Source organism: Malaclemys terrapin, chromosome 7 (assembly GCF_027887155.1).
Source record: "Malaclemys terrapin pileata isolate rMalTer1 chromosome 7, rMalTer1.hap1, whole genome shotgun sequence".
Classification (NCBI taxonomy): Eukaryota; Metazoa; Chordata; order Testudines; family Emydidae; genus Malaclemys; species Malaclemys terrapin.
Genome location: NC_071511.1, coordinates 44,456,018 through 44,482,198, shown reverse-complemented (window position 1 = coordinate 44,482,198; position 26,181 = coordinate 44,456,018). Strand labels below are relative to the sequence as shown.

Below are 26,181 nucleotides of genomic sequence, written 5' to 3'. Positions count from 1 at the left end.
TAAAGACATCTAGTTAAGAATGTACCTATTTAACTATAGTCTAATGCTGTCTTTCTTTATCTAATTTAAGACTATTTTAATTTTCAAAATTATTGCAGGTTATTTCCTTAGTGACTTTAGCATTATAAAAACATCCATAAGATATAATTATGGTCTCAATACTTCATTTTTTAAGATATTTCTGAAGATCTTCTAATATGGTAGGAAAGGGAGATTTTTGATAAATGTCAGAAGTGTTAACATTTGAAGAATGGAAAACATGTAAATTAGTCAGTTACAGTGCTTTGTTCTTTGCAGGAAATCAATGGGATCACAGCTGCGTTGGCTGAAGAGCTCTTTCACAGAGGTACTGTACCGAATTGCCTAGAATTTAACAGAGAACAATAGTGTGTATTTGGTATGCAAATTTTCTTAAAATTATATTGTATCTGAATATACATGGAGTGACGTGTCTCCAGGCAGCCAGATATAGATTTCCCTTTTGAATGTTGTGGATCATGTTTTCTTTGGATCTTTTTTGCTCTCCTCCCCTCTGTCTCTTGCTATCAACTCTGTGTACTCCATATGGACAGATGTATTTTAGTTTGAACAATGCTGGGCCATTGTCAATGCTGGCTTGTAAAGATGCTCTCAACAGCAACGTAGAAATGCAGTAAATAGACACTGCCATGAGTCTGCTCTCCCCGGCTCTTGGAATGGACTTACTGAAACTTCTGTCAAACTCAGAACTCTTATATGATGAGCCCAGGGTGCCCTCGCCAGGAAACTTTCATAAAACCTCTTGACATGGCATATTATTCCAACACTTCCTCTTGCAACTTACACATGTTTTTTCCACATTAATTAATAAAATTTTAGCATAAGCTGAATTAAAATTTAATGTGTTCACTGTACATAAATTTGTGGCTATTTTGTACTTCTAATTTAATAGTTTAGTTAACCTCATAATTATAGTATCGTGAATGCATCCTAGTCAGCTTGTTAAAGGCATTCTTTCCTGAGACTTGGAGACCGAATGCCTTTTCCATTAGTGTAGTGAGTTATCTTATGCTCTTGCTGCTGATAGAGCTGGTCAGGATTGCAGCAGTAGGGAACTTATGAAATTGTAAAACCGTTTCAAAGGGAGTATTCAGAAAATTGTGTAGCTCTTTAAAATAATAGTTACAGGACAAAATTCTATCCTGACTTGCAGTACATGCAACCTCATTAGCATCAATGGAATTGCTCTAGGTTTACACTGATGTGCCAGTAGCAAAGCAGAACCTGGCATTAGTTTGTAACTTTAGCACTTAGGATGAGATTTCCAAAGACCTCTGCAGCTGGCCTTCCTCTGCTCCCATTGAGGCAGGGTGGGGGTGAGAATCATTGACTGAGTGCTTTTGGAAACCCCATCCATAATTTATAAAGTTTATTATGAAAACTGATGCCTGTCCTGTCCTTAATGTCTAATTGCTGCCTCTGAGTGAGAGGAGAAATGCTAACAGTTCCAGAGCAGTGTATTTGTAGTTTATTGGCTATAGTCAGGATAGAATTTTCAGGTGTCCATGAGGGCTGACAATCTGATGCTATTTCTTACTATTTGAAAACCAGTCCAAAATAAGAGTACTAGAGTGAGAAGAAATGTTGATGGAAAATCAGGATAAGTGGGGATGCACGTTGTATTTCAGATAGTGGGAGTTCATTTTGACATTGTGAGTACAGTGGTAGTCTTAGACCTACCAGTATAGCCATTATAAATGTTTTCTATAATTCCCCATTGTATACAGCAAATGCTGTGAAGTCGGTAAATATGTTTTATTAAAAGGAACTGTTCTGCAAATGGAATGGTTAGTGTTAATTGTTCGGGAATTTATCTAAGGATAGCTTGGAGAAAGAGTGATCTTTTACATTAGATAAATGGGCTTCAGTATGTCTGATCCTGGTCTATTAAAGGTAATGGGAGTATGGCTTTAACTCCATTAGGAGGTTTTGGCCTATTGTGGCTGAAGAGCCTATTTTAAACATTTAGATTTTCTGATGCAAGAAGTCCATAGTTTTCTGTTCTTCGAATATTTGTTTTAAATGGCAAAACGTGGATGTTGCTTCAGTACTTCAGTCAGAGCTAGGGTGTAAAGGTGTCAACTAGTTAAATCTCCAGTGCCCACCACCACTGTAATTCTCCTCTCTTGCCCCTTCCCCACAGCAGTGGTGGGCATCAGCTGTGCATCCCTTTGGATGAAATCTTAAAATATTATGACTCCATGTTTAATATCACTGTACTCTTGTTTTTCAGGAGAACAATTACTAATGGCTGGAGAGGTCTTCAGCCTCAGACCATTGCAGTTATATGCTATCACTCAACAGTTGCGCCAGGGGAAACCTACGTGCGCTAATGGAGATGCCAAAACTGATCTAGGTCATATTCTGGATTTCACATGTAGACTCAAATATTTAAAGGTAGAATGTATTGATGTAAATAATGTAGAAATTGTTTCCTTCAGTATTCGCTAGAACAGGGATGGGCAAACTTTTTGGCCTGCGGGCCACATTGGGTTTCCAAAATTGTATGGAGGGATGGTTAGGGGAGGCTGTGCCTCCCCAAACAGCCAGGCGTGGCTCGGCCCCTGCCCGCTATCCGACCCCTCCTGCTTCTCGCCCCCGACGGTCCCCCTGGTACTCCTGCCCCATCCACCCCTCCCTGTCCTCTGACCACCTCCGCCCCTGACTGCCCCCTGCTGCCCCATCCAACCCCTCCTCTCATTCCTGACTGCCCCCCCGGAACCCCTGCTCCATCCAACCACCCCTTCTCCCTTTCCGCCCCCGGAACCCCTGCCCCTGACTGCCCCCCGCTGCCTCATCCAACCCCTCCTCTCATTCCTGACTACCCCCCAGGACCCCTGACCCCATTCAACCCCCCTGTTCCACGCCCTCTGACCGTCCTGACCCCTATCCAAACCCCCGCCCACTGACCACCACCCTGAGCTCCCCTGCCCTCTATCCAACCCTCCCTGCTCCCTTACCGCGCTGCCTGGAGCACAGGTGGCTGGCGTGCTACAGCCGCGCCGCCCAGAGCACCAGGACAGGCAGCCACACCGCCCAGCTGGAGCCAGCCACGCCACTGCACAGCACAGAGCACTGGGTCAGGCCACGGCTCTGCAGCTGCTCTGCCCAGCAAGAGCTCGCAGCCCCGCCAGCCAGAGCATTGCACTAGTGGCACAGTGAGCTGAGGCTGCGGGGGAGGGGGAACAGCAGGGGAGGGGCTGGGGGCTAGCCTTCCAGGCCAGGATCTCAGGGGCTGGGCAGGAGGGTCCCACGGGCCATAGTTTGCCCACCTCTGCACTAGAAATTAATGGTGTGCTGTCAGTGTCCCTTAATCCTTTGAAAGCATGGAAATGCCAATATTAATGCTGATTAGGTGGCCCAGAATCTTCACTTTATTGTGCCTAGAAGCAACAACACATAGCAGCTGATATTTTCCTGCATGACATGGCCTCCCCAGGGCCCCACTGTAGGCGCTTTGTACATAGGCATACAACCATGTAATCTTTCTGAGCCTTGGTTGGCCTTTGGGAATGCACGTAACTCCGTGATACTGTCCGTCTAATATAGAATTTATAAAAACTCTGCCCCCATAACATTCTCACTTCATGGTTTTATATCTGTAATTGTAAATAGTAACTGTTCCGTAGTTGAGAGTTGCAACTGAGTTTCCATTAAAAATCAATTTTAGCCCCTTGTAATTTTAACAATAAAAGCTCATATGGCAACCTCAGTTAGTAGGTTCAGTCTGGAGACATGGCAGATTTTTCTTCTGCCAAATTTGAAGTGAATTGGAAAGCTTTTCCAATTCCTCAGTTCTGATGTACAAAAATTGAGAGCTCATCAGATTTTTTTTTTACTCTCCATAGCAAAAAGAGAACAACTTCCCTGTCTTATCTGATTTCTGATTTAAATCTATCCAACTGAACTTACAGCTTCTGAAGTCCAGCTGTAAAGATGACCTTTCAAGAATACTTAAAAGTTAAAGCACTCACGTTATGTTCTTGCACCCTTAATTAAATCTGAATCAATTTTTTTATCTGGGATTAGAATAGTTAGTGTCAGGGAGCAGTGGGGGAGTCCAGTTCCTTAATAGGCAAAAATGAACAGCTGGGGAGAATATGGAAACTTCATCAGAAGGTTTTGTGCTCTGTGAAAGCAAAGATGCATCTGCAGTTCCATTTCTATGGAGCTTTCCATTCCCCAGCCTTGCAGCTCCAATGCTACAAAATTTACACAGTATTACAGAGAGAAACCTGTGATCTTTGGCCCCAGTGGTATTTTCTGACCCTGTAAATTCTGCAGAGCCAGATTAACCTTTTCTGGGCCCGGCGCCCAACATATTTGTGAGCCCCCCGGGGGCACTGGAGCATAGTGCAGGGGGGTCAGTCCCTGGAGTGAGCAGCTGGCCAGGGGCATAGCATATTGCCCAGTGTGAGGGCACTATTTACAAACCGCAGTAGCCAGACACACAATGGCCTGCCCAGCCCTGTGCTGCCAGCATGCCCCTTCCCCTCGGGGGTGGGCCCATGCCATGCCACAGAGCCCCCCCACCCAACACTGGAACAGCCCTCCGATTCCCTATGACCAGAGCTCCCTCGGACCCACTATACCCAGCCCCCCTTCCTCCCGACCCTGCCACAAATACACAGCGCCCTGCACAACAACATCCCGGCCCCCCCCGCCCACAGCCCCACCACAACTGCACAGCACCCCACACAGAACCCCCACTCCTTAGTACCCCAGCACACACAGATCCTCCCTCACAGCCCAGCAGCCCCACCCCAGGCCCTCCAGACACATCCTCCCCCATGCCCTGCCTCCTTGCAGCATTCACTGGCCCTGCTGGGAGGCGACTGTCTGCCAGGATGAGCCGCCAGTGCAGGCCCTGAGGCAGGGAATCGTTCTGGCCCCTCGGGAGTAGTGCGATCAGCCAGGCCAGGGCCTGCCCCAGCCAGCCTCCCTCAGGACCCACTTGCCTGGAGGGGCCCAGCCAAGCCTCCCATACTGTTCCCCCCAACTGGCTGAGACTGGCCAGGATTCTGCACCAGTCCCAGATGGCTCAGCTCCAGGGAGACAGGTGGGGCCCCACAGGTGGTGGGAAGCAAAGACTGCCCGGAGCCAGAGGTTCACTGGGGTCTGGCCAGGGGGCAGAGAGAAGCCAGTGGGTGGGGGCAGGGGGTGAAGAGGAGCCCTCAGCGGGCAGGGCAAGAGGAGCAAGTGGTGGGCAGGGTTGGGGGAGCCAGCAGGCTGGTGGGGTCTCAGGGCGCAGTGCAAGCAGAGCAGGCTGGGGCCCCTTCTGAGCATGGGCCCAGCTCCATAGCGCCACTGGCGCCATTGTAAACCTGGCATTGAAGCTCTGATCACTTGTGCCTAGAGCATGTCAGCTCCTTAAGAGCTTGCAAACCCCAGATGAGTCCAAGCAAGATATCCTGCAGACTTCTCAAATTCAGATGTTCATGGCAAGGATTTCCGAACCTTCTGTATTGGTACTAATATTAATTGAAAACAAGCAAATAAAACCAATTTGGAGTTTCTAGATTTGCACTTCAGTTTGCAGAAAACTAACAATACTCAACTTTTTCCAAGCTCTCAACTTGGAAATGCCTTGTCCTACTTGAAACTCTGGGGTGGAAATATGCGTAATTTTCTGATTTCATTTCAAGAAGAGAGATTTTTTTAGTGAATGGGGAATTAGGGTGTCAGTTGGTTTAGAATGGAAAACTAGTGACCATCTTAACTATGAAGTCTTTGCCACAACTCCATGTGCTACAATGTATACAAGGTGGCAGCCTTAGGCCAGGTCTGCACTATAAACTTATATAAACCCACGAGCGACGAAGTTCTCCCAACTTATACCCAGTGTAGACAACGCTATGTTGACGGGAGGGCTTCTCCCTTCACCATAGCTACCGCCTCTCGCAGAGGGAATAACTATGCTGATGAGAGAATCTCTCCTGTCGGCATAGTAGCATCTTCACGAAGCGCTGCAGCTGCAGTGTTTTAAGTGTAGACCTGCCTTTTAAGTTCAGCTCCTTGCTTTCTGTATGTTTGGCTTTGCCTTTAATTTTTTTTTCTTCTTTTTTTTAAATGCTAAATTGTGTTCAAGTGGAATTAATAGTGGAATCCTTCAACTTCTTTGGCTGTCATTTTAGAAGGTTCTCAGTAATTGTATTTATATGGTTCAATCCTTGTAATTTACAACAGACACTGCACCATATGTGTGTTGATTGGGTTTGTGTATTAATTCTGTCTTTAATCTTGATCACTAGGTAACTGGCACAGAGGGACCTTTTGGAACCAGCAACATTCAGGAGCATCTCTTACCTTTTGATTTGTCAATATTTAAATCTCTTCATCAGATAGAGGTATGGTTGAGATACTGTTTGCTCAGTAACTTTCTAATGGCTATTCAAAAGCAGAGTCTAGCAATACCAATATTGCCGTGTATCACTTAGTATTGGTGAGCTATCTTTTACTTTGGCTTGGCACTAGAAGTAATTTAAATGTTTTATATTTATTGTAATAAGTGAGACAAATACTGCTTCCTCTAGTCTGGAAAAAATGGATGCCAGACTAGATATTTAGAACAACTGATTATGTACATTGCCCCAAAAGAGCAAGATTCCTAATATAATTACAGTAGAACTTTGTTTTAGATATAAAAATCAAAACCAAAGTAGTGGTGATCTCTCTGCTTCTTAGAAAAGATCTAATAACAAAAAGTTTTAGCAAGGTCTCGTTACTAAAACATCTTTACTTGTTGAAATACCAAATATTTACAAATATATCATGAAATAAAATGTTTTCCCACAGTGCACTTTGTGGTGCAGTATTTTGTTTGTTAGCTTACTTGTTAATTGGCAAAATTTATTTATTTACAATTGGTCTGACATTCATTAGTGGAACTTAGCAAGTTTCTGATACAACTACAGTCATTCATTTAATGTATTACATCATAGCTTGCTTACCATACTGAATATTTACATATTATGGAGACCTGCCAATGTCTGTACCTTGTTATGAAATGTAAAGCAATAGTGCACTTCCATTTTGGGAGTACAGTAAGTGTTAAAAATGAGAGGACTCTGGTGTTCTAATGGCAAATGCATCAAAGAAGGCATTGAATCAGCTAGAAGAACTCCAATCAATCAATCTAGATTCATAGATTCCAAGGCCAGAAGGGATCACTGATCATATAGTTTGACTTCCTGTATGACACAGCCCATAGAACTCGCCCAAAATAATTCCTAGAACCTATCTTTTAGAACAACAGCCAATCTTGATTTAAAAATTCAGTGATGGAGAATCCACCACAACTCTGTGTAAATTGTTCCAGTGGTTGATTAATCTCACCATTAAAAATTTATGCCTTATTTGCACTCTGACTTTGTCTAGCTTCAGCATTAAAGAGCCCATTATCAAATGTTTGTTTCCCATATAGGTACTTATAAACTGTAATCAAGTCACCCCTTAACCTTCTCTTTGTTAAACTTAATAGATTGAGCTCCTTGAGTTTGTCACTGTAAGGCAGGTTTTGTAATCCTTGAATCATTCTTGTGGCTCTTTTCTGAACCCTCTCCAATTTAACAACATACTTCCTGAATTGTGGGTGCCAGAACTGGACACACTATTCCAACAGCAGTCACATGAGTCCCAAATACAGAGGTAAAATAATCTCTCTACTCCTATTCGATATTCCCCTGTTTATGCATCCCAGGGTCACATTAGCTCTTTTGGCCACACCATTACACTAGGAGATCTTGTTCAGCTGATTATCCACAACACCCCCCCAAATCTTTTTCAGAGTCATTGTTTCCCGGGTAGAATCCCCCATCATGTAAGTATGGCCTATGTTCTTTGTTTCCAAATGTATCCATTTACATTTAGCTGTATTAAAACACACATTGTTTGCTGGTACCCAGTTTCAGAGGAGTTTGGAGCACCTGGTAATCAGTGACCGGTCCTCTTCATTATTTGCTGCTCCATCACTTCATTAGTGATTACTTTTTTCTTCCAGGTCATTAAAAAAAAAAAAAACAGCATAGGGCCAAGAACCGATCCTTGCAGGACCCTACTGGAAACACATCCCTTGATGAGTCTCCATTTACAGTTACATTTTGATACCTATCAGTTAGCCAGCTGGTAATCCATTTACTGTGTGCCATGTTCATTTTATAGAGACAAGGTGGGGAGTAAGAGAAGAGCTCTGTGTAAGCTTGAAAACTCGTTGCTTTCACCAACAGAAATTGATCCAATAAAAGATGTTATATCACCCAACTTGTGTCTCTTTGTATCCTGGGACCAACATGGCTACAATACTTTAGACAACAGTGCTCATTTTCTGTCATTCTTATTTCTTAATCAAAATGTCATGTAGTATCAAGTCAAATGCCTTACGGAAGTCTGAGTATATTACATCAACACTATGACCTTTATCAACCAAACTTATAATCTCATTAAAAAAATCAAGTTACCATATATACTCATTCATAAGCTGTATATTTTTGATAAAAAAGTGACGCATCAAAGAGCGGGGGTCGGCTTATAAACGGGTCTACACCAAAATTTGATGATTTTAAACTCTATGGAATCATTGAATTGAATATCTAATGCATTGTCGTTTTGTTTACCTGGAGCATCTGCAGGCATGGAGCCCCTCAGCTCCCTGTGGCCACGGTTCACCGTTCCCAACCAATGGGAGCTGCGGGAAGTGGAGGTTGACGGCTCGCAACCCTCCATGTAATAACCTCACAACCCCCAGTTTGAGAACCACTGTTATATATTATCTTTTTATTTTTTACGATTGCCTTCGCTTCCACTCTAAATCAGATTGGTTTTTTAACCAGTACAGTCTTCTTCCTCAATTGTGGCTTTTTGGACGTCTAGTAAGGTGTTATTAAATGATTCCCAATTATCATACACATTTTTCTGATTAAATTCTTCCCACTAGCTGTTTGGGTCATAATTGTTTTCAGGTTCATGAAACTGGCCCTATTAAAGCACCAAGTATGTATATGACTGGTCTGAACTTTATTCTTCTTGCACATTATAAATGCAATCAAGTCTTGATCACTTGTACCTAAGCTAGCATTAATTTTTAGGTCTGTGATCAGTTCCTTTATTAGACAGGGTCTAATAAAGAATTCCCCAGTGTTCACTGCAATGCTTTTTGAGTTAGGAAATTATCTGCAATGTTTACAAAATTTCAAGGATGTTTTAGTCCTCTAGTATATGTCACTGAAATTGAAATCCCCCATGATCATGCACCTTTTCTTTCTACACTGTGTAGATAGATGCATAAGGAGATGATCATCTTGTTCCCTAAGCTTTCAATATAATTTTTTTTTCCAAGTTATCAATGACTCAGAAGCAGGTAATGTCACTCCCCCTTCCCTTTTGCCTTCTCGATTCTTCCTAAATAGGTTATAACCATTGATTTTAACATTGCAATTATCTCGCCAGGTTTCAATACTACCAACTAGGTTGAATTTATGCTCATATGAGCAATTCCTGTTCCTCTAATTTTTTACCTAGGCTCCTAGCATTGGTGTATAGGTAATACAAGAATTTCTTCTCTTCATGTCCTTTGGTTCCTTGATTAATTTTGTTCTCATCATCTTGATTTTGAGCTCATTGCTCATATCTTCCCTCTTTTTACCCTCTTCTTTTGCTGTTCTAGCCAGCCTGTCTCCAAGGAGATTGGTTCCCCTTCTACTGAGGTGGTAAACCATCCAAACTATATAGCCCCCCTCACCTCATAGAAGGTGGACCAATGTTCTACAAAACCAAAGTCCTTTACCCTACACCACTTACCTAGCCAGTGATTCACGTCCAGAATCCTCGCCTTCTGTCTTCCCTTGCTTGTGGGACAAGAAGGAGCTCAGAGAAGATTGCTTGGACATTCTTCAGCATGTTTCCGAGTTCCCTGAAGTCATCTTCTATCTGTGAGTTATCCCACAACAGTATCACTAGTGCTGATATGAAACATAACCAATGGCTCCTAGCCCACTGACTTCAGAAGCCTATCCAGTCTTAGAGTGACATCTCTTGTCTTGGCTCTGGGAAGGCAGCGTACTCTCCTGTTGTCCACCTATGCCTTGCAGAATGTTCTTTAATTCTTCTGAATATTGAATCTACAACAAGGATTGTCTGTGTTCCTTGGACAGTTGGAGAACTTTTCGTGGGCAAACTTGATTTTCTTACAGTTTGGGCCCAACTGCCATCCACATGTGTATCCCATACATCTTTCCGTTCCCTTGGACCTCCAGGATCTTGAGAGGTATCTTCTGTAGTTTTCATGTTAAGAACCTGGTATCAATTTGAAACGTCTAGCCATGTGGAATTCTTCCTATAGTCTTCTCTCTAGTGGCCACAGCTTGCCCATCCTTATCTGTCTCTAGCTATGTAGAATGCTGCTTTGACCTCTTGCCTCTGGTGGTTATGAGCCACCAGACCTCCTATGACCTTCTCTCTCTCTCTCTGATTCCTGGGAAGTCAGCTAGATGATCATGATGATCCCTTCTGGCCTTAAAGTCTGAGTCTGAGGCCAGTGCCATTTTTCCTTGGTGTTTCCCAAACCTGGCTGTCTCCTCAGCTTCGCTGATTCTCAGTAGCATCTCAACTTGTCCCTCCAATCCTAGAATCCTTTCCTCCAGACAGTCACCAACTTGCACTTCATGCACAGGAAATCCCTTCTGTCTTCAAGCAGGAAAGAGAGTACATCCATTGCAGGTCACCACCACTGTTTCATCACTGGCCATCTTAATATCTCACATACTGCTGAACCTGGAAAGAAAACTTCTCTCACTTGCTCTGAAACCACCCCTGTTAGTTGCCGCTATTGGTTGGAGCCTTACCATCTTTGGCAAGGCACTGATCAAAGTTCCAAAACCAAGAGCCTTTCAGCCTTTAGCAAGGCATCCTGCTTACTCAGGGCCCCATGGCTCTGCTAAGCAGCCCATACACAGAGAACAGTCAGCCAGTCAAACAACCCACGGATGGACCAAATGCTCCACTCACAGGGTCCCGCTACTTTCAAGCAGAGTCTGCAGCTACTTCCTCCAAAACTCCCTTGTTAGTGGCCTCTGTTTGTGGCATTTATTTAATAAAGATTTTTTAATTAAAATTATCATGTGGGCAGGAAATATATCAATAACTCTTTGAGGGGATCTAGAAGGCATCACTAACTAAAATGTTTTTTGGATAGGGGCAGATCACTTTCTAAAAAAAGAACATGGAAAAGGAAAAATAATTTAACATGAGGGGTTTTATAACTTGAATGTTCGTGCAAAGTACTGGATTGACTAGCTCTGGATTGACATCCTCTTTACAATAATAATGCAAACTTCCCCATCAGAGTATCAGCTCTGTCCTGGAAGGACTCCACTTCTAAGGATGAGAGGAACTCAGTTTCTATACCCATTCAAGCTTGTCTCTTTGATACTGCCTACAAGAGTGCCATTTGTGGTGGTAGTCGTGCAATGTAGGCTTTTGTCTACCAGGAACTAACTGGACTGACGCTGCTAAGCACTTCAGGTGGCAATGTCCTTCAGCCACTCCTAAAGAGCAGCCGGCTGCAACCTAATGACCTCCCAAGTAAAACCCTCAATATCCTTTAAATTTGTCATACGTAATAAAGTCACTGGGAAATTTTGCATTCAGCCTAGACTCCCACTTCTTATGACACTTTTCTTTTAAATGTAAAGAATGCACACGGATTGTTAGTATGATCAAATATCTGCTGCTGTAATTATAGTTAAACTTACTTGCAAGAGTCCTTTCCATTTGGCAAGAGTGAAGTATTCTGTCCAATTAAGCTGCCTGGGTGGCTTCATCATGATGAGAATTTTTACTTGTGCTGGGCAACTTTATTGAAAGAGCTTTTTGAATTTTGCTTCTTTCGGGTTGCCCCACTGATTTCATTGTCTGCTTTGCTTTGTCTTGACCAACTTCCAGTGCAATAGACTGGATCAGCTCTTGCTTGATCCTGTTGCTTATTTATATTCTTATGGAAAAGAGATTTTAGAGGAACACTGTAAATGCTCTCTGTTGATCCAATTGAACACCTGGTATATCAGCTATCACCAGCATCTTCCTTACTTTATTATGTTTGTTCCAATACTCATGTACTTGTAACTTATTTTGTAAGGCTGTATTTTCCCTTTAAACAGATAAATCACTGTGGTGCAAATCTTATTAAAGGGCTGACATCATCAAAGCACACTTTAACCACGATGAGTATTCGGTTTTCAGCAACCTCAATGAAAGTAAGTGCAATTTCCCAAGGCTGGCAATTGTTTAAAGCATGTCCAAAAGTATTGCAGTTGCAGGAGTGTTTATCTGAAGTCATGTCTTGCTGTGTCAAGTGTTATTATTAAAACATATGACTGGAGGGTCCTATATTATCTTGAGAGGTAATGTCATTTTTATAAATTGGAAGGAAGTGTTTATTATCTGTGTACCAACTCTTTAACAGCTGAATTTACAGTTGGTATTCATGGCAACTGTAGTTATTTCTCAATAATCCTGGTGTTCATGCAGATTCTCTGCTTGGATTGGCTACTGCTGTCAGAACTCCCCATTCATATGCCCAAAATAAGCATAGTTCTTGCAGTTTCAACCCTGTCAATCCAGATATGAAATTCTATTACATTTAATCTGAATGTGTTATTTTATCCTTACTGAACTGTTGCAAGACTTGTTTTGAGAACTATTAGTTTTCCCTAAAGGCATAGTTGTAGTGCTTTAATAATGTTCTTTAATGTCTGTCTTAAACAGGAAATTCTAGTGCCTGAGGCCTCTGAATTTGACCAATGGGAGCCAGAGGGTGCCCTTTCAAGTTTTCCTGTGACAGCGGTTATCCCAACTTGGAAGACTTTAACAACTTTAGATATGAGTCACAATCGCATATTTCAGATTGATGATTCAGTGGTAAGACCTCATGGAGCTTAGTCTTCAAGACATTTTCTTGTTTGGAAAAAATGCACAGCAAGCATGCTGTGGAACAATCTAGATAGCCAGCAGGGCTTTACATTTACATCAGAAACTTCCATTTGTCTAGAGGATTTCCATTTGCACTCATATTTTGCTTTAACTTAAATTGTACATTGACAATCTAAATCACAGAAAAAGCAATATTTTTGGGAGCAACTTAAGCAGGTTTGTTTAATTTCAGTAGTTTCTGCCCTCAGGCAAAGCAAGGGCAGGGGTAAATGCAGTGTCTGTATGCAGCATTTTGTGTATATGATTAGTTGAATTACAGGAATGCTGTAGATCTTCTGAAACTTTTATGCTTCAAACTAGTTTTATTCTTAACCCAGTTATATAAAACAAAATCCCATTCTGGGATAGAACTTACTGTATGTTACAGACCTTATTGGTGTTTAAAGGCAATCTTGAACCCCACCAGTTAGAGTAGCACAGTTGACAATGACTCACTATGAAAAGTCTTCCAAACATGAAAACCACATCCTAAGTATTCAGTCAAGACATTGCTTACTTTGTTTTCCTTTCCATGCTGCTTCTGCAGTTCCCAAATTAAAGATAATTAAGTAAACTATGGGTTTTTTATAGCTGTCACCGCTACGTCGTCTGTGTGCCTCACAAACACTAACACATTTTTCCTCGCAACCCATGTGTGAGATAGGGTAGTAGTTATCCTCATAACTCAGAGGGATAACTGGAACACAGATTAAGTGACTTGTCCAAGGTCATGAAGTCTGTGACATAGGCAGAAAAGAATCTGGATCTCCTGGATCCAAATCCAGGGCCTTAACAGCAAGGCATTTCTTCCTCCCTTCAGTGTTTGCAAAGACTGATCTTTAGGGAGATCAAAACCAAAACAAGTATATAATGCAGGCAGTATAACACCAAGTCTCTGAATGAGAATCCATAATACAGACTTTAATTCTGCAATATGAATGAGTTCGAAGGCAAGGGTCTATATGGGATCTAGAGTTTATTGTGGCCCTATAAATGTTTCCTTGAGGTATTAAGTTGGTGCATGAATTGTAGATATAATCATAGATTCATATAATATTAGAGCTGGAAGAGACCTCAGGAGGTCATCTAGTCCAATCCCCTGCTCAAAGCAGGATCAACCCCAGCTAAATCATCCCAGCCAAGGCTTTGTCAGGCGGGGCCTTAAAACCTCTAAGGATAGAGAGTCCACCACCGCCCTAGGTAACCCATTCCAGTGCTTCACCACTCTCCTAGTGAAATAGTGTTTCCTAATATCCAACTGAGACCTCCCCCACTGCAACTTGAGATCATTGCTTTTTGTTCTGACATCTGCCACCACTGAGAAAAGCCTAGCTCCGTCCTCTTTGGAACCCCCCTTCAGGTAGTTGCAGGCTGCTATCAAATCCCCCCTCACTCTTCTATTCTGCAGACTAAATAACCCCAGTTCCCTCAGCCTCTCCTCGTAAGTCATGTGCCCCAGCCCCCTAATCATTTTCATTGCCCTCCGCTGGACTCTCTCCAATTTGTCCACATCCTTTCTGTAGTGGGGGGGACGGACCAAAACTGTACACAATACTCCAGATGTGGCCTCACCAGTGCTGAATAGAGGGAAATAATCACTTCCCTTGATCTGCTGGCAATGCTCCTACTAATACAGCCCAATATGCCGTTGGCCTTGGCACACTGCTGACTCATATCCAGCATCTTGTCCACTGTAATCCCCAGGTCCTTTTCTGCAGAACTGCTGCTTAGCCAGTCGGTCCCCAGCATGTAGCAGTGCATGGGATTTTTCCTTCCGAAGTGCAGGACTCTGCACTTGTCCTTGTTGAACCTCATCGGATTTCTTTTGGCCCATCCTCCAATTTGTCTTGGTCACTCTGGACCCTATCCCTACCCTCCAGCGTATCTACCTCTCCCCTCAGCTTAGTGTCATCTGCGAACTTGCAATTAATCCCATCGTCCAGATCATTGATAAAGATGATGTTGAACAAAACCGGCCCCACTTGATACTGGCTGCCAACTAGACATCAAGCCGTTGATCATTACCCGTTGAGCTCAACAATCTAGCCAGCTTTCTATCCATCTTATAGTCCATTCATCCAATCCATACTTTAACTTGCTGGCAAGAATACTGTGGGAGACCATATCAAAAGCTTTGCTAAGATCAAGATATATCACATCCACCCCTTTCCCCATATCCACAGAGCCAGTTATCTCATCGTAGAAGGCAATCAGGTTGGTCATGCGTGACTTGCCCTTGGTGAATCCATGTTGATTGTTCCTGATCACCTTCCTCTCCTCCAAGTGTTTCAAAATGGTTCCTTGAGGACCTGCTCCATGATTTTGCCGGGGACTGAAGTGAGGCTGACCAGTCTGTAGTTCCCCGGGTTCGCTTTCTTCCCTTTTTAAAATATGGGCACTATAGCTTCAAACTGGAGCTCTGAGCAATCATACTGCTCTCTTACATACAAGGCAACTCCTCCACCTTTCCTCCTGTACCTGTCCTTCCTGAACAGTTTATACCCATCTATGACAGTGCTCAAGTCATGTGAACTGCTCCACCAAGTTTCTGTGATTCCAGTCACGTCATAGTTCCTTGATTGTGCCAGGACTTCCAATTCTTCCTGCTTGTTTCCAAGGCTTCTTGCATTTGTGTACATGCACCTAAGATAACTAGTATGAATCAGGATGCTTCCGTCTTGTACCGTCCTCCTTGTGTTTCCTCCCAGTATCCCACTCCCCCACTTACCTCTGGGTTTAGGTCACCATCCCCCCGGCGAACCTAGTTTAAAGCCCTCCTCACTAGGTTAGCAAGCGTGCCTGTGAAGATGCTCTTCCCTCTCTTCGTTAGGTGGATCTCATCTCTTCCTAGCAATCCTTCTTCCCATGATTGAAGACTCCAAAGCCCTCTCTCGAGCTGACTCTTGCAATTTTTAGCTTTATCCGGATTGCTGCATAACCGAAATACCCATCGCTACTAAGGTGAAACATCTCAAATGAACTTGGGCTTTAATGAATGGCTTAATTGGGAGACAGCCCATTAGTCTGAGTATGAAGCCAGAATTTCAAAGTAGAACTTGACCTCACTTCTCAAAGTAGAGCTAATGTTTTTTTCAAGAAGTGCATGGTGCCACTTAGGTTACTGAAGTACCATATTGTGTGAGTGAGTGATTGTTTTTTGTCTTTGTTCTTTTTACTTTAGAGACTCAGGACATAGAAATATGCCTTTTTTAATCATTAATCAGCTGACAGTCTCGCAAATGTGGGGCGATTGACAGACGCAAAAGGGCATTTTACCACATAAAACCACTTTTTTTTTCCAGAAACTAATTCCGAAGATTGAATTCCTAGAATTGAGTCACAATGATGTGTCGCTAGTAGAGAATTTACAGGTCAGTGACATTATTGAGGATTCACTTTTGTCTCCAAAATCTTGGGATGTGAGAGCACAGAGCTGCTTCGTTTGGACTCTGGTATTGGCTGCCTTTCTCATGAATAGTGTATTAAATGTAAAGATTACATTCTGACATCATTAAAAACAATTCGAGCTGACTCCCTCCATGTCCATGCTCCACCATATACTACTTTCAGTCCTCCATTTTCCCTCTCCTGTATTTTTTTTTCTTGTTTACTAGCTCCCCTGCAGTTCTTATCACTTTGCATAGCAGCCAGCTGGCAATGTGGGTCTGTAGAACTGAGCCAGGGGGATCTCTCCCTCCCTACATGGGCCCACGTGGATGAATGATACCATACACAATTTTTTTAGCAATGCTGACTAGTGTGCAATCTAATCTTGCACACAGCTGGGGGTGAGCCTTAGCACAAGGTCTCCAATAGATGTTGTTTAATTTGACTGAATTGGTATGTGATGTTGCTGTTGTGTTCTGATGTTGCAGCATCTTTACAACCTCATTCATCTGGACCTATCCTACAACAAACTTGCATCGTTGGAAGGTGTTCATACAAAACTTGGGAACATCAAAACTCTGAATTTAGCAGGAAACCTTCTGGAAAGGCTATGTGGCCTTAACAAACTGTACTCGCTAGTCAACCTGGATCTTAGCAGCAACAAAATAGATCAGGTAACTGATTAGCTTCATTGCAACAATAAAATTAATTTTAACAAATTGTCCTTCAGATTATGGGCAATTGGTTTCAAAGTTAAAATACAGATATAATAGATTTTTGTGCTTGCGGTATTATTATAGTTTTCCTGTTGTATACACTATATACTTTAATCTACACACTTACACATGTGTTCACTTTCAAAGAATGCAAATTTGAGTGACACCTATATTTATATGCAAATACTTTCAGATTGACGAAATAAGAAATATAGGAAGCCTTCCATGTTTAGAAAAGGTGGTCTTATCCAACAATCCTTTGAGCATCATTCCTGATTACAGGACCAAAGTGCTAGCCCAATTTGGGGACAGAGCCTCAGAGGTAAGCCACATGGAATTTTTATTTGAATTCAGTACCTACAAATCTTTTTATTTTCTAAAATCTGTAGAGAAGACAAGTGGCTAGTTCAGCTTTTTTTGCACAGCTGTTAAATTTGCAAAAATTCCCTTAAATGTTTACTATGTGTTGTAGAGGTTTTCTGTTTTAGAGAATGAAACCAACTTACTCTTGACAATGTCAGTTATGGGAAGAAAACTTAAAGCCTCGTGTGGGTAGAGAAGCAGCACATTTAAATTTGAACACAGTTTTTGCTACAAAGGTGTGAAAATAGCTTTTCTGGCATTTTTGAACTTGCATTAAAACTTGTCTCAGTCCTTTGGGAGTAAGGGTGGGGAGGTCTGGTTTTCCATGAAAAGTAATCCTACAGACGTACTTAGTTTGCCATTATGGTACCAGATTACTTTAAATGTTTGTATTAGTATAAACAGTCAGTGGTCATCTCAAAATAGTGGCGGTGTCTTGCTTCAATTAGTGCATCATTCTTTCAGTATTGCTACTGAGGCTTAACCAAGCAATTTGTCTTTATGGATTTTCTTCAGGTCTGTTTGGATAATATCAGTACCACAGAAAAGGAACTTGACACTGTAGAAGTGTTGAAAGCTATTCAAAAAGCAAAGGAGGTTAAATACAAACTGAATAACTCTGATAAGAAGGTGAGTTTTTAAGAGGGGGAGGATCAGGGGCTAGAAACCTTGTAAAGTAAAACATGGACAATGTGGTGCTTGGAAAAAAAAAAGACTTGTAGATGTTAAATAATATCTCAAATTACTCTTGCATCTATTTGGCTTACTAATGAAGCATCTATATTGTAACAACTTCTGCAAAACATGCTTTGCTTGCTTGTTTAATGTCTGATGCACTTTAAATGCAGCAATTTTGCACATTTTTCTTGTTCTGTTCCTTTAACTTCAGTAATGTCTTCTATGTCTTCCTTTCTGTGGTGGTCTGGCAGATGGGGAGAAGGAGGGATAGATGGGGAGAAGGAGGGATAGATAGAATGATTTCACAATATACAGAGTGGCTAACTTGATGAGAAGCACAGCTATGCTGGTCCATGTTACAAGTTGCAAAGTCCATTCAAAGATGATCACTAAAAACAATTTCCACTGGTTATGCAGTAAAGTATTAAAATAATTTTCTAAAAGTCCCTCCCTGTTGGCACTGGTGGGGATTTCTTTGATTTTTTTTTTTTTTTTTTCTTGGAGAAACAAAATCAGGCGAGACCAACCCACCTCTGAGACAGTGCCTGCACTATGAGCTAGGAGTGCGATTCCCTTGCTCGGGTACACGTATTCACACTTGTTCTCATTGAGCTAGTGCAAGTATAAATAGAAGTGTAGCTGTGGTAGCATTGGTCGCAGCAGAGTGCATACCCACCAGTATCTGGCTCTTTTGTTCTTGGCACATCTCAGCTGTGCTTCTGCTACCTATGCTACTGCCATTTGTACTCCGTAAGAGCTAGTGCAAATGTGTACATGAACAGATGAAGCACACCCATCTCTTGTAGCGTAGACATATCCTGAGTACCTCTCACCTGCAGTTAAAGTATGTTTCAGGTTTGCACTTTTGACTGTGGCTGTGAGGCCAGTTATAACCAGACTGTCCAGAGTTGGCATTAGAAGAACTAGCAGAAGTTGCTCTGTCCTTGTAGTCACTCATCTGACTTGTGAAATGCACTGTTCCATCAGTCTAGATATAACAACTAGTTAATATTATCAGTATAATCAAAATGGTATTTTCCAAAATGGATACTTATAATAGGATTTCACTGTAACAGAAAATAAAATATAGACTTGAATGGATGTGAACTGAAAATTGTTAATGACAGCTGAGCTTTCACAGAAAATAAGCCACGTGATTATGTGGCTTTGTTTGAGTTCTTGGATCTAATATTTGCTCTGTATGTTTGTCAGTGGTGCTAGATTCTTGTTTCTTTAACCACTACGTACTTTCTTTATTAGATCAGTGAGGATTCCAGGCTCACTGCTGCCAGCTCCAAATCAAACTGTTCTTCTCTTACTGTTCATCCTTCCTCCTCTTCTCTGCCTCGTCCTGTCAGCTCCAGCCAAGGTAATCATGTATGTATCGTGCTGCTGGGTTGGGCCTCTTGGTCCTGTTTTTCTAGGCTGCATTGATATACATGAAGTTTATATACTGAATATGGGGCTTTGTCAGCATCAGTTGAAGCGTAAAGGCAAATGGGTATTGTCCCAGACATCTAAGCTATATTTATATTGGCAAAATTCTGACCTGTAGTTTTCCTCTGGTGGTGGTAACTGTGGTAGCTGTAGCATAAACCTGGTGCAAACCTTTTTACCACTATATCTAATCCTGCTGAAGCCACTGGTGGAGGACTACACATCCAGCTTTTCCTAATGTAGATAAAGCTCTAGTGCCCTAATGGCAAACCTTTATGTACAGCAGTGCTTTAAAATGACTTTTCTTCCCTGTTTGGTGTTGGGATATTAAGAGGGAATTGATGTGGTGGTAGTTCCCATATTGTTTTTTGACAAGAGATACAGTTAAGTCAGGAAACCTGATAGAAGGTAGAAAAAGAAGGGGAGCAGAGAAAAACATCAGTAGTAACAATATTAACTTGAGTGTTATCACACTGATTCTAACCCTGTGATCTCAGTATACCCATTGAGCCAAAATCCTTTTGACAGATGTTCATAAAAACAAACCCACTGCATAAATGTGACATACACAAAAGGGCTTTTGCAGCAGCCATTAACACTATTTATAGAGCTATGCTCATTCCTGCTGATTTACAGGAATGCTGATGCATGACTGAAGTTAAGAGAACATCACTGAGCTTTTTTGGCTTCAGTTGAGTTAGAAACACAGAAAATGATTAAATGGAAACAAATGGTAGGGGTTAAGACTATTTCTAATTCCTTAAGATGGTATTGCAAACAGGGGAATACATCAATTGTATGGGTTGGGATGGGAAGCAGTTGACCCTTTTCCTGTAAACATTTTATTCCGGGTGAAGGAGGTGGAAGTGTCCAAAGTTCATGCTCCCATTCTGGGAAAGAACAAGATGTTACCAACATTTCTGCAAAATCTCATGAGGTTTCCCCAACATCATCTTCTATGAGAAGGCAAAGATTGTTATGATAGCACTCGCATGATTATTTGTATGTGACCAATATAGGAATAGACATATCAAAGCAGACTCGGTTACCTTTTATGTACTTCACCTAACCTTTCAATCTATTTTAGTTTTCTTTTGTAATCTACAGATTAAATGCAGTCAATTTTTCTAAAATCTGGACAGCTGCTACTTAATTTGTGTTAGGTATTTTGATTCTGTAATTGCTTTTCCAAGTACTAAAGTATTCCATATTCTAGGTCATTTCTTGAGAGTGGAGTTTTTGTTATAATATATCAACATGTAGCTTTAGATGGGCATCCATGAAGAAGTAAAAGGAAGGTGGGAAATAGCTGCAAAAATTGGAATTAAAAAATTGCTGGAAAATATTTAGAATCATAGAATCATAGAATATCAGAGTTGGAAGGGACCTCAAGAGGTCATCTAGTCCAACCCCCTGCTCAAAGCAGGACCAATTCCCAGCTAAATCATCCCAGCCAGGGCTTTGTCAAGCCGGGCCTTAAAAACCTCCAAGGAAGGAGACTCCACCACCTCCCTAGGTAACGCATTCCAGTGTTTCACCACCCTCCTAGTGAAATAGTTTTTCCTGATATCCAACCTGGACCTCCCCCACTGCAACTTGAGACCATTGCTCCTTGTTCTGTCATCTGCCACCACTGAGAACAGCCGAGCTCCATCCTCTTTGGAACCCCCCTTCAGGTAGTTGAAGGCTGCTATCAAATCCCCCCTCATTCTTCTCTTCTGGAGACTAAACAATCCCAGTTCTCTCAGCCTCTCCTCATAAGTCATGTGCTCCAGACCCCTAATCATTTTTGTTGCCCTCCGCTGGACTCTTTCCAATTTTTCCACATCCTTCTTGTAGTGTGGGGACCAAAACTGGACACAGTATTCCAGATGAGGCCTCACCAATGTCGAATAAAGGGGAACGATCACGTTCCTCGATCTGCTGGCAATGCCCCTACTTATACAGCCCAAAATGCCGTTAGCCTTCTTGGCAACAAGAGCACACTGTTGACTCATATCCAGCTTCATATCCACTGTGACCCCTAGGTCCTTTTCAGCAGAACTGCTACCTAGCCATTCGGTCCCTAGTCTGTAGCAGTGCATGGGATTCTTCCGTCCTAAGTGCAGGACTCTGCACTTGTCCTTGTTGAACCTCATCAGGTTTTTTTCTGCCCAATCCTCTAATTTGTCTAGGTCCCTCTGTATCCGATCCCTACCCTCTAGTGTATCTACCACGCCTCCTAGTTTAGTGTCATCTGCAAACTTGCTGAGAGTGCAGTCCACACCATCCTCCAGATCATTAATAAAGATATTAAACAAAACCGGCCCCAGGACCGACCCTTGGGGCACTCCACTTGAAACCGGCTGCCAACTAGACATGGAGCCATTGATCACTACCCGTTGAGCCCGATGATCTAGCCAGCTTTCTATCCACCTTACAGTCCATTCATCCAGCCCATACTTCTTTAACTTGGTGGCAAGAATACTGTGGGAGACAGTATCAAAAGCTTTGCTAAAGTCAAGAAATAACACATCCACTGCTTTCCCCTCATCCACAGAGCCAGTTATCTCATCATAGAAGGCAATTAGGTTAGTCAGGCACGACTTCCCCTTCGTGAATCCATGCTGACTGTTCCTGATCACTTTCCTCTCCTCTAAATGTTTCATAATTGATTCCTTGAGGACCTGCTCCATGATTTTTCCAGGGACTGAGGTGAGGCTGACTGGCCTGTAGTTCCCCGGATCCTCCTTCTTCCCTTTTTTAAAGATGGGCACTACATTAGCCTTTTTCCAGTCATCTGGGACCTTCCCCGATCGCCATGAGTTTTCAAAAATAATGGCTAATGGCTCTGCAATCTCACCCGCCAACTCCTTTAGCACCCTCGGATGCAGCGCATCCGGCCCCATGGACTTGTGCACGTCCAGTTTTTCTAAATAGTCCCGAACCACTTCTTTCTCCACAGAGGGTTGGTCACCTTCTCCCCATGCTGTACTGCCCAGTGCAGCAATCTGGGAGCTGACCTTGTGCGTGAAGACAGAGGCAAAAAAATCATTGAGTACATTAGCTTTTTCCACATCCTCGGTCACTAGGTTGCCTCCCTCATTCAGTAAGGGGCCCACACTTTCCTTGATTTTCTTCTTGTTGCTAACATACCTGAAGAAACCCTTCTTGTTACTCTTAACATCTCTTGCTAACTGCAACTCCAAGTGTGATTTGGCCTTCCTGATTTCACTCCTGCACGCCTGAGCAATATTTTTATACTCCTCCCTGGTCATTTGTCCAATCTTCCACTCCTTATAAGCCTCTTTTTTGCGTTTAAGATCAGCAAGGATTTCACTGTTTAGCCAAGCTGGTCGCCTGCCATATTTACTATTCTTTCTACACATCGGGATGGTTTGTTCCTGCAACCTCAATAAGGATTCTTTAAAATACAGCCAGCTCTCCTGGACCCCTTTGCCCTTTATGTTATTCTCCCAGGGGATCCTGCCCATCTGTTCCCTGAGGGAGTCAAAGTCTGCTTTTCTGAAGTCCAGGGTCCGTATTCTGCTGCTCTCCTTTCTTCCTTGTGTCAGGATCCTGAACTCGACCATCTCATGGTCACTGCCTCCCAGGTTCCCATCCACTTTTGCTTCCCCTACTAGTTCTTCCCTGTTTGTGAGCAGCAGGTCAAGAAAAGCTTTGCCCCTAGTTGGTTCCTCCAGCACTTGCACCAGGAAATTGTCCCCTACACTTTCCAAAAATTTCCTGGATTGCCTGTGCACCGCTGTATTGCTCTCCCAGCAGATATCAGGGTGATTAAAGTCTCCCATGAGAACCAGGGCCTGTGATCTAGCAACTTCTGCTAGTTGCCAGAAGAAAGCCTCGTCCACCTCATCCCCCTGGTCTGGTGGTCTATAGCAGACTCCAACCACGACATCACCCTTGTTGCTCACACTTCTCAACTTTATCCAGAGACTCTCAGGTTTTTCTGCAGTATCATACCGGAGCTCTGAGCAGTCATACTCCTCTCTTACATACAACGCAACTCCCCCACCTTTTCTGCCCTGCCTGTCCTTCCTGAACAGTTTATATCCATCCATGACCGTACTCCAGTCATGTGAGTTATCCCACCAAGTCTCTGTTATTCCAATCACATCATAGTTCCCTGACTGTGCCAGGACTTCCAGTTCTCCCTGCTTGTTTCCCAGGCTTCTTGCATTTGTGTATAGGCACTTAAGATAACTCAACGATCGTCCCTCTTTCTCAGCATGAGACAGGAGTCCTCCCCTGTTGCGCTCTCCTGCTTGTGCTTCCTCCCAGGATCCCATTTCCCCACTTACCTCAGGGCTTTGGTCTCCTTCCCCCGGTGAACCTAGTTTAAAGCCCTCCTCACTAGGTTAGCCAGCCTGCTGGCGAAGATGCTCTTCCCTCTCTTCGTTAGGTGGAGCCCGTCTCTGCCTAGCACTCCTTCTTCTTGGAACACCATCCCATGGTCGAAGAATCCAAAGCCTTCTCTCCGACACCACCTGCGTAGCCATTCGTTGACTTCCACGATTCGACGGTCTCTACCCCGGCCTTTTCCTTGCACAGGGAGGATGGACGAGAACACCACTTGCGCCTCAAACTCCTTTATCCTTCTTCCCAGAGCCACGTAGTCTGCAGTGATCCGCTCAAGGTCATTCTTGGCAGTATCATTGGTGCCCACGTGGAGAAGCAGGAAGGGGTAGCGATCCGAGGGCTTGATGAGTCTCGGCAGTCTCTCCGTCACATCGTGTATCCTAGCTCCTGGCAAGCAGCAGACCTCTCGGTTTTCCCGGTCAGGGCAGCAGATAGATGACTCAGTCCCCCTGAGGAGGGAGTCCCCGACCACCACCACCCTCCTCCTCCTCTTGGGAGTGGTGGTCGTGGAACCCCCATCCCTAGGACAGTGCATCTTTTGCCTTCCAATCGGTGGAGTCTCCTTCTGCTCCCTTCCCTCAGATGGGCCATCTAGTCCACTCTCCGCATTAGCACCTGTAGAGAGAACATGGAAACGATTCCTCACCTGTATCTCCATTGCTGGTGCATGGACGCTCCTCTTTCTTCTTCTGGAGGTCACATGCTGCCAAACCTCCTCACAATCCTTCTGTCCCTGCTGCGCCTGCTCTGAATCTTCAGAACATTGTGGCCGTAGAAGCATCTCCTGACGTCTGTCCAGGAAATCTTCATTTTCCCTTATGCAACGCAGAGTTGATACTTGTTTCTCCAGCCCTCGAACCTTCTCCTCCAATATGGAGACCAGCTTGCACTTTGTGCAGACAAAGTCGCTTCTGTCCTGCGGAAGAAAGACAAACATGGCACAACCTGTGCAGGTTACAACAGCTGATCGCTCACCTTCCATATCACCGTCCTCTTAAGAACTTCCTCAACTGTTGCAGGAACTACTCGGAGAAACCTGCAGATGAAAGCCTCAGTGCGCTCTCCCTAGGTGAACTCCCAGGCAAACTCCCGCTGTTAGCCTCTGCTGTTCACCGCTCAGCTGGTTCGCTGCTGACTGCCCTTATATACCAGTCAGGCCCACTCAAGGCCCAGCTGGAACAAAGCACTCCCAATTCACACTTTTCAAACAAACAAGCAAGCAATCAAGCACACGGTCAAACTGACCAACTGTCCCAGCAGCAGACACTCAGATACTCACCAACACAGCCCCCCTAATGCAGCACTTAGCGTACCTCCTCTCGGACAGCTCCCAGGCAAACTCCCGCTGTTAGCCTCTGCTGTTCGCCGCTCAGCTGGTTCGCTGCTGACTGCCCTTATATACCAGTCAGGCCCACTCAAGGCCCAGCTGGAACAAAGCACTCCCAATTCACACTTTTCAAACAAACAAGCAAGCAATCAAGCACACGGTCAAACTGACCAACTGTCCCAGCAGCAGACACTCAGATACTCACCAACACAGCCCCCCTAATGCAGCACTTAGCGTACCTCCTCTCGGACAGCTCCCAGGCAAACTCCCGCTGTTAGCCTCTGCTGTTCGCCGCTCAGCTGGTTCGCTGCTGACTGCCCTTATATACCAGTCAGGCCCACTCAAGGCCCAGCTGGAACAAAGCACTCCCAATTCACACTTTTCAAACAAACAAGCAAGCAATCAAGCACACGGTCAAACTGACCAACTGTCCCAGCAGCAGACACTCAGATACTCACCAACACAGCCCCCCTAATGCAGCACTTAGCGTACCTCCTCTCGGACAGCTCCCAGGCAAACTCCCGCTGTTAGCCTCTGCTGTTCGCCGCCATTTAGGTTTATTCTTTTTCCTGTTATTGTAAATCATTAGGAGTATGTTAAATTGTGGACTTTATTGACTGAAGTGCTCAGTCATCTTGTAGAAATTTGCTGCAAGAAAGGTAGTGAAAGGATTGAAATTTATTTACCTTAAATCTTTAGTAAGTTGCTTTAGTAACAAGATGGGAAAGGCTAAAATTAAAAAAAAAAAAAAAAAAAAAGAGTTGGAAAAGAAGTCCAACAACACAGCTGGCTACTATTGAGGTCAGTTTATAAGACTTAATAATTGTAAGTATTTGGGCATCCTGAAAGGGGATTTTTAAAATCTCACTTGATTTTAAGAATTCTAGTTAGAAATTTTGAATTATGCAATCT

The 26,181-nt window shown here is 43.3% G+C and overlaps 1 protein-coding gene across 5 annotated transcripts in view; it reads left to right on the top strand.

Moving 5' to 3' along the window:
• NISCH (nischarin) overlaps positions 1–26,181 on the top strand; it is a 61,250-nt gene that overhangs the window by 17,905 nt on the left and 17,164 nt on the right. For 2 of the 5 annotated variants that reach the window (XM_054033594.1, XM_054033596.1), the window contains exons 4-13: positions 298–346; positions 2,273–2,436; positions 6,291–6,386; positions 12,192–12,287; positions 12,799–12,951; positions 16,305–16,373; positions 16,878–17,063; positions 17,299–17,427; positions 17,985–18,098; positions 19,407–19,515. In XM_054033594.1, the coding sequence (XP_053889569.1) occupies positions 298–346; positions 2,273–2,436; positions 6,291–6,386; positions 12,192–12,287; positions 12,799–12,951; positions 16,305–16,373; positions 16,878–17,063; positions 17,299–17,427; positions 17,985–18,098; positions 19,407–19,515 (1,165 nt within the window). Of the gene's footprint in view, positions 1–297; positions 347–2,272; positions 2,437–6,290; positions 6,387–12,191; positions 12,288–12,798; positions 12,952–16,304; positions 16,374–16,877; positions 17,064–17,298; positions 17,428–17,984; positions 18,099–19,406; positions 19,524–26,181 lie in introns of all 5 variants that reach the window. The other 3 variants (XM_054033598.1, XM_054033597.1, XM_054033599.1) reach the window with 2 other exon arrangements.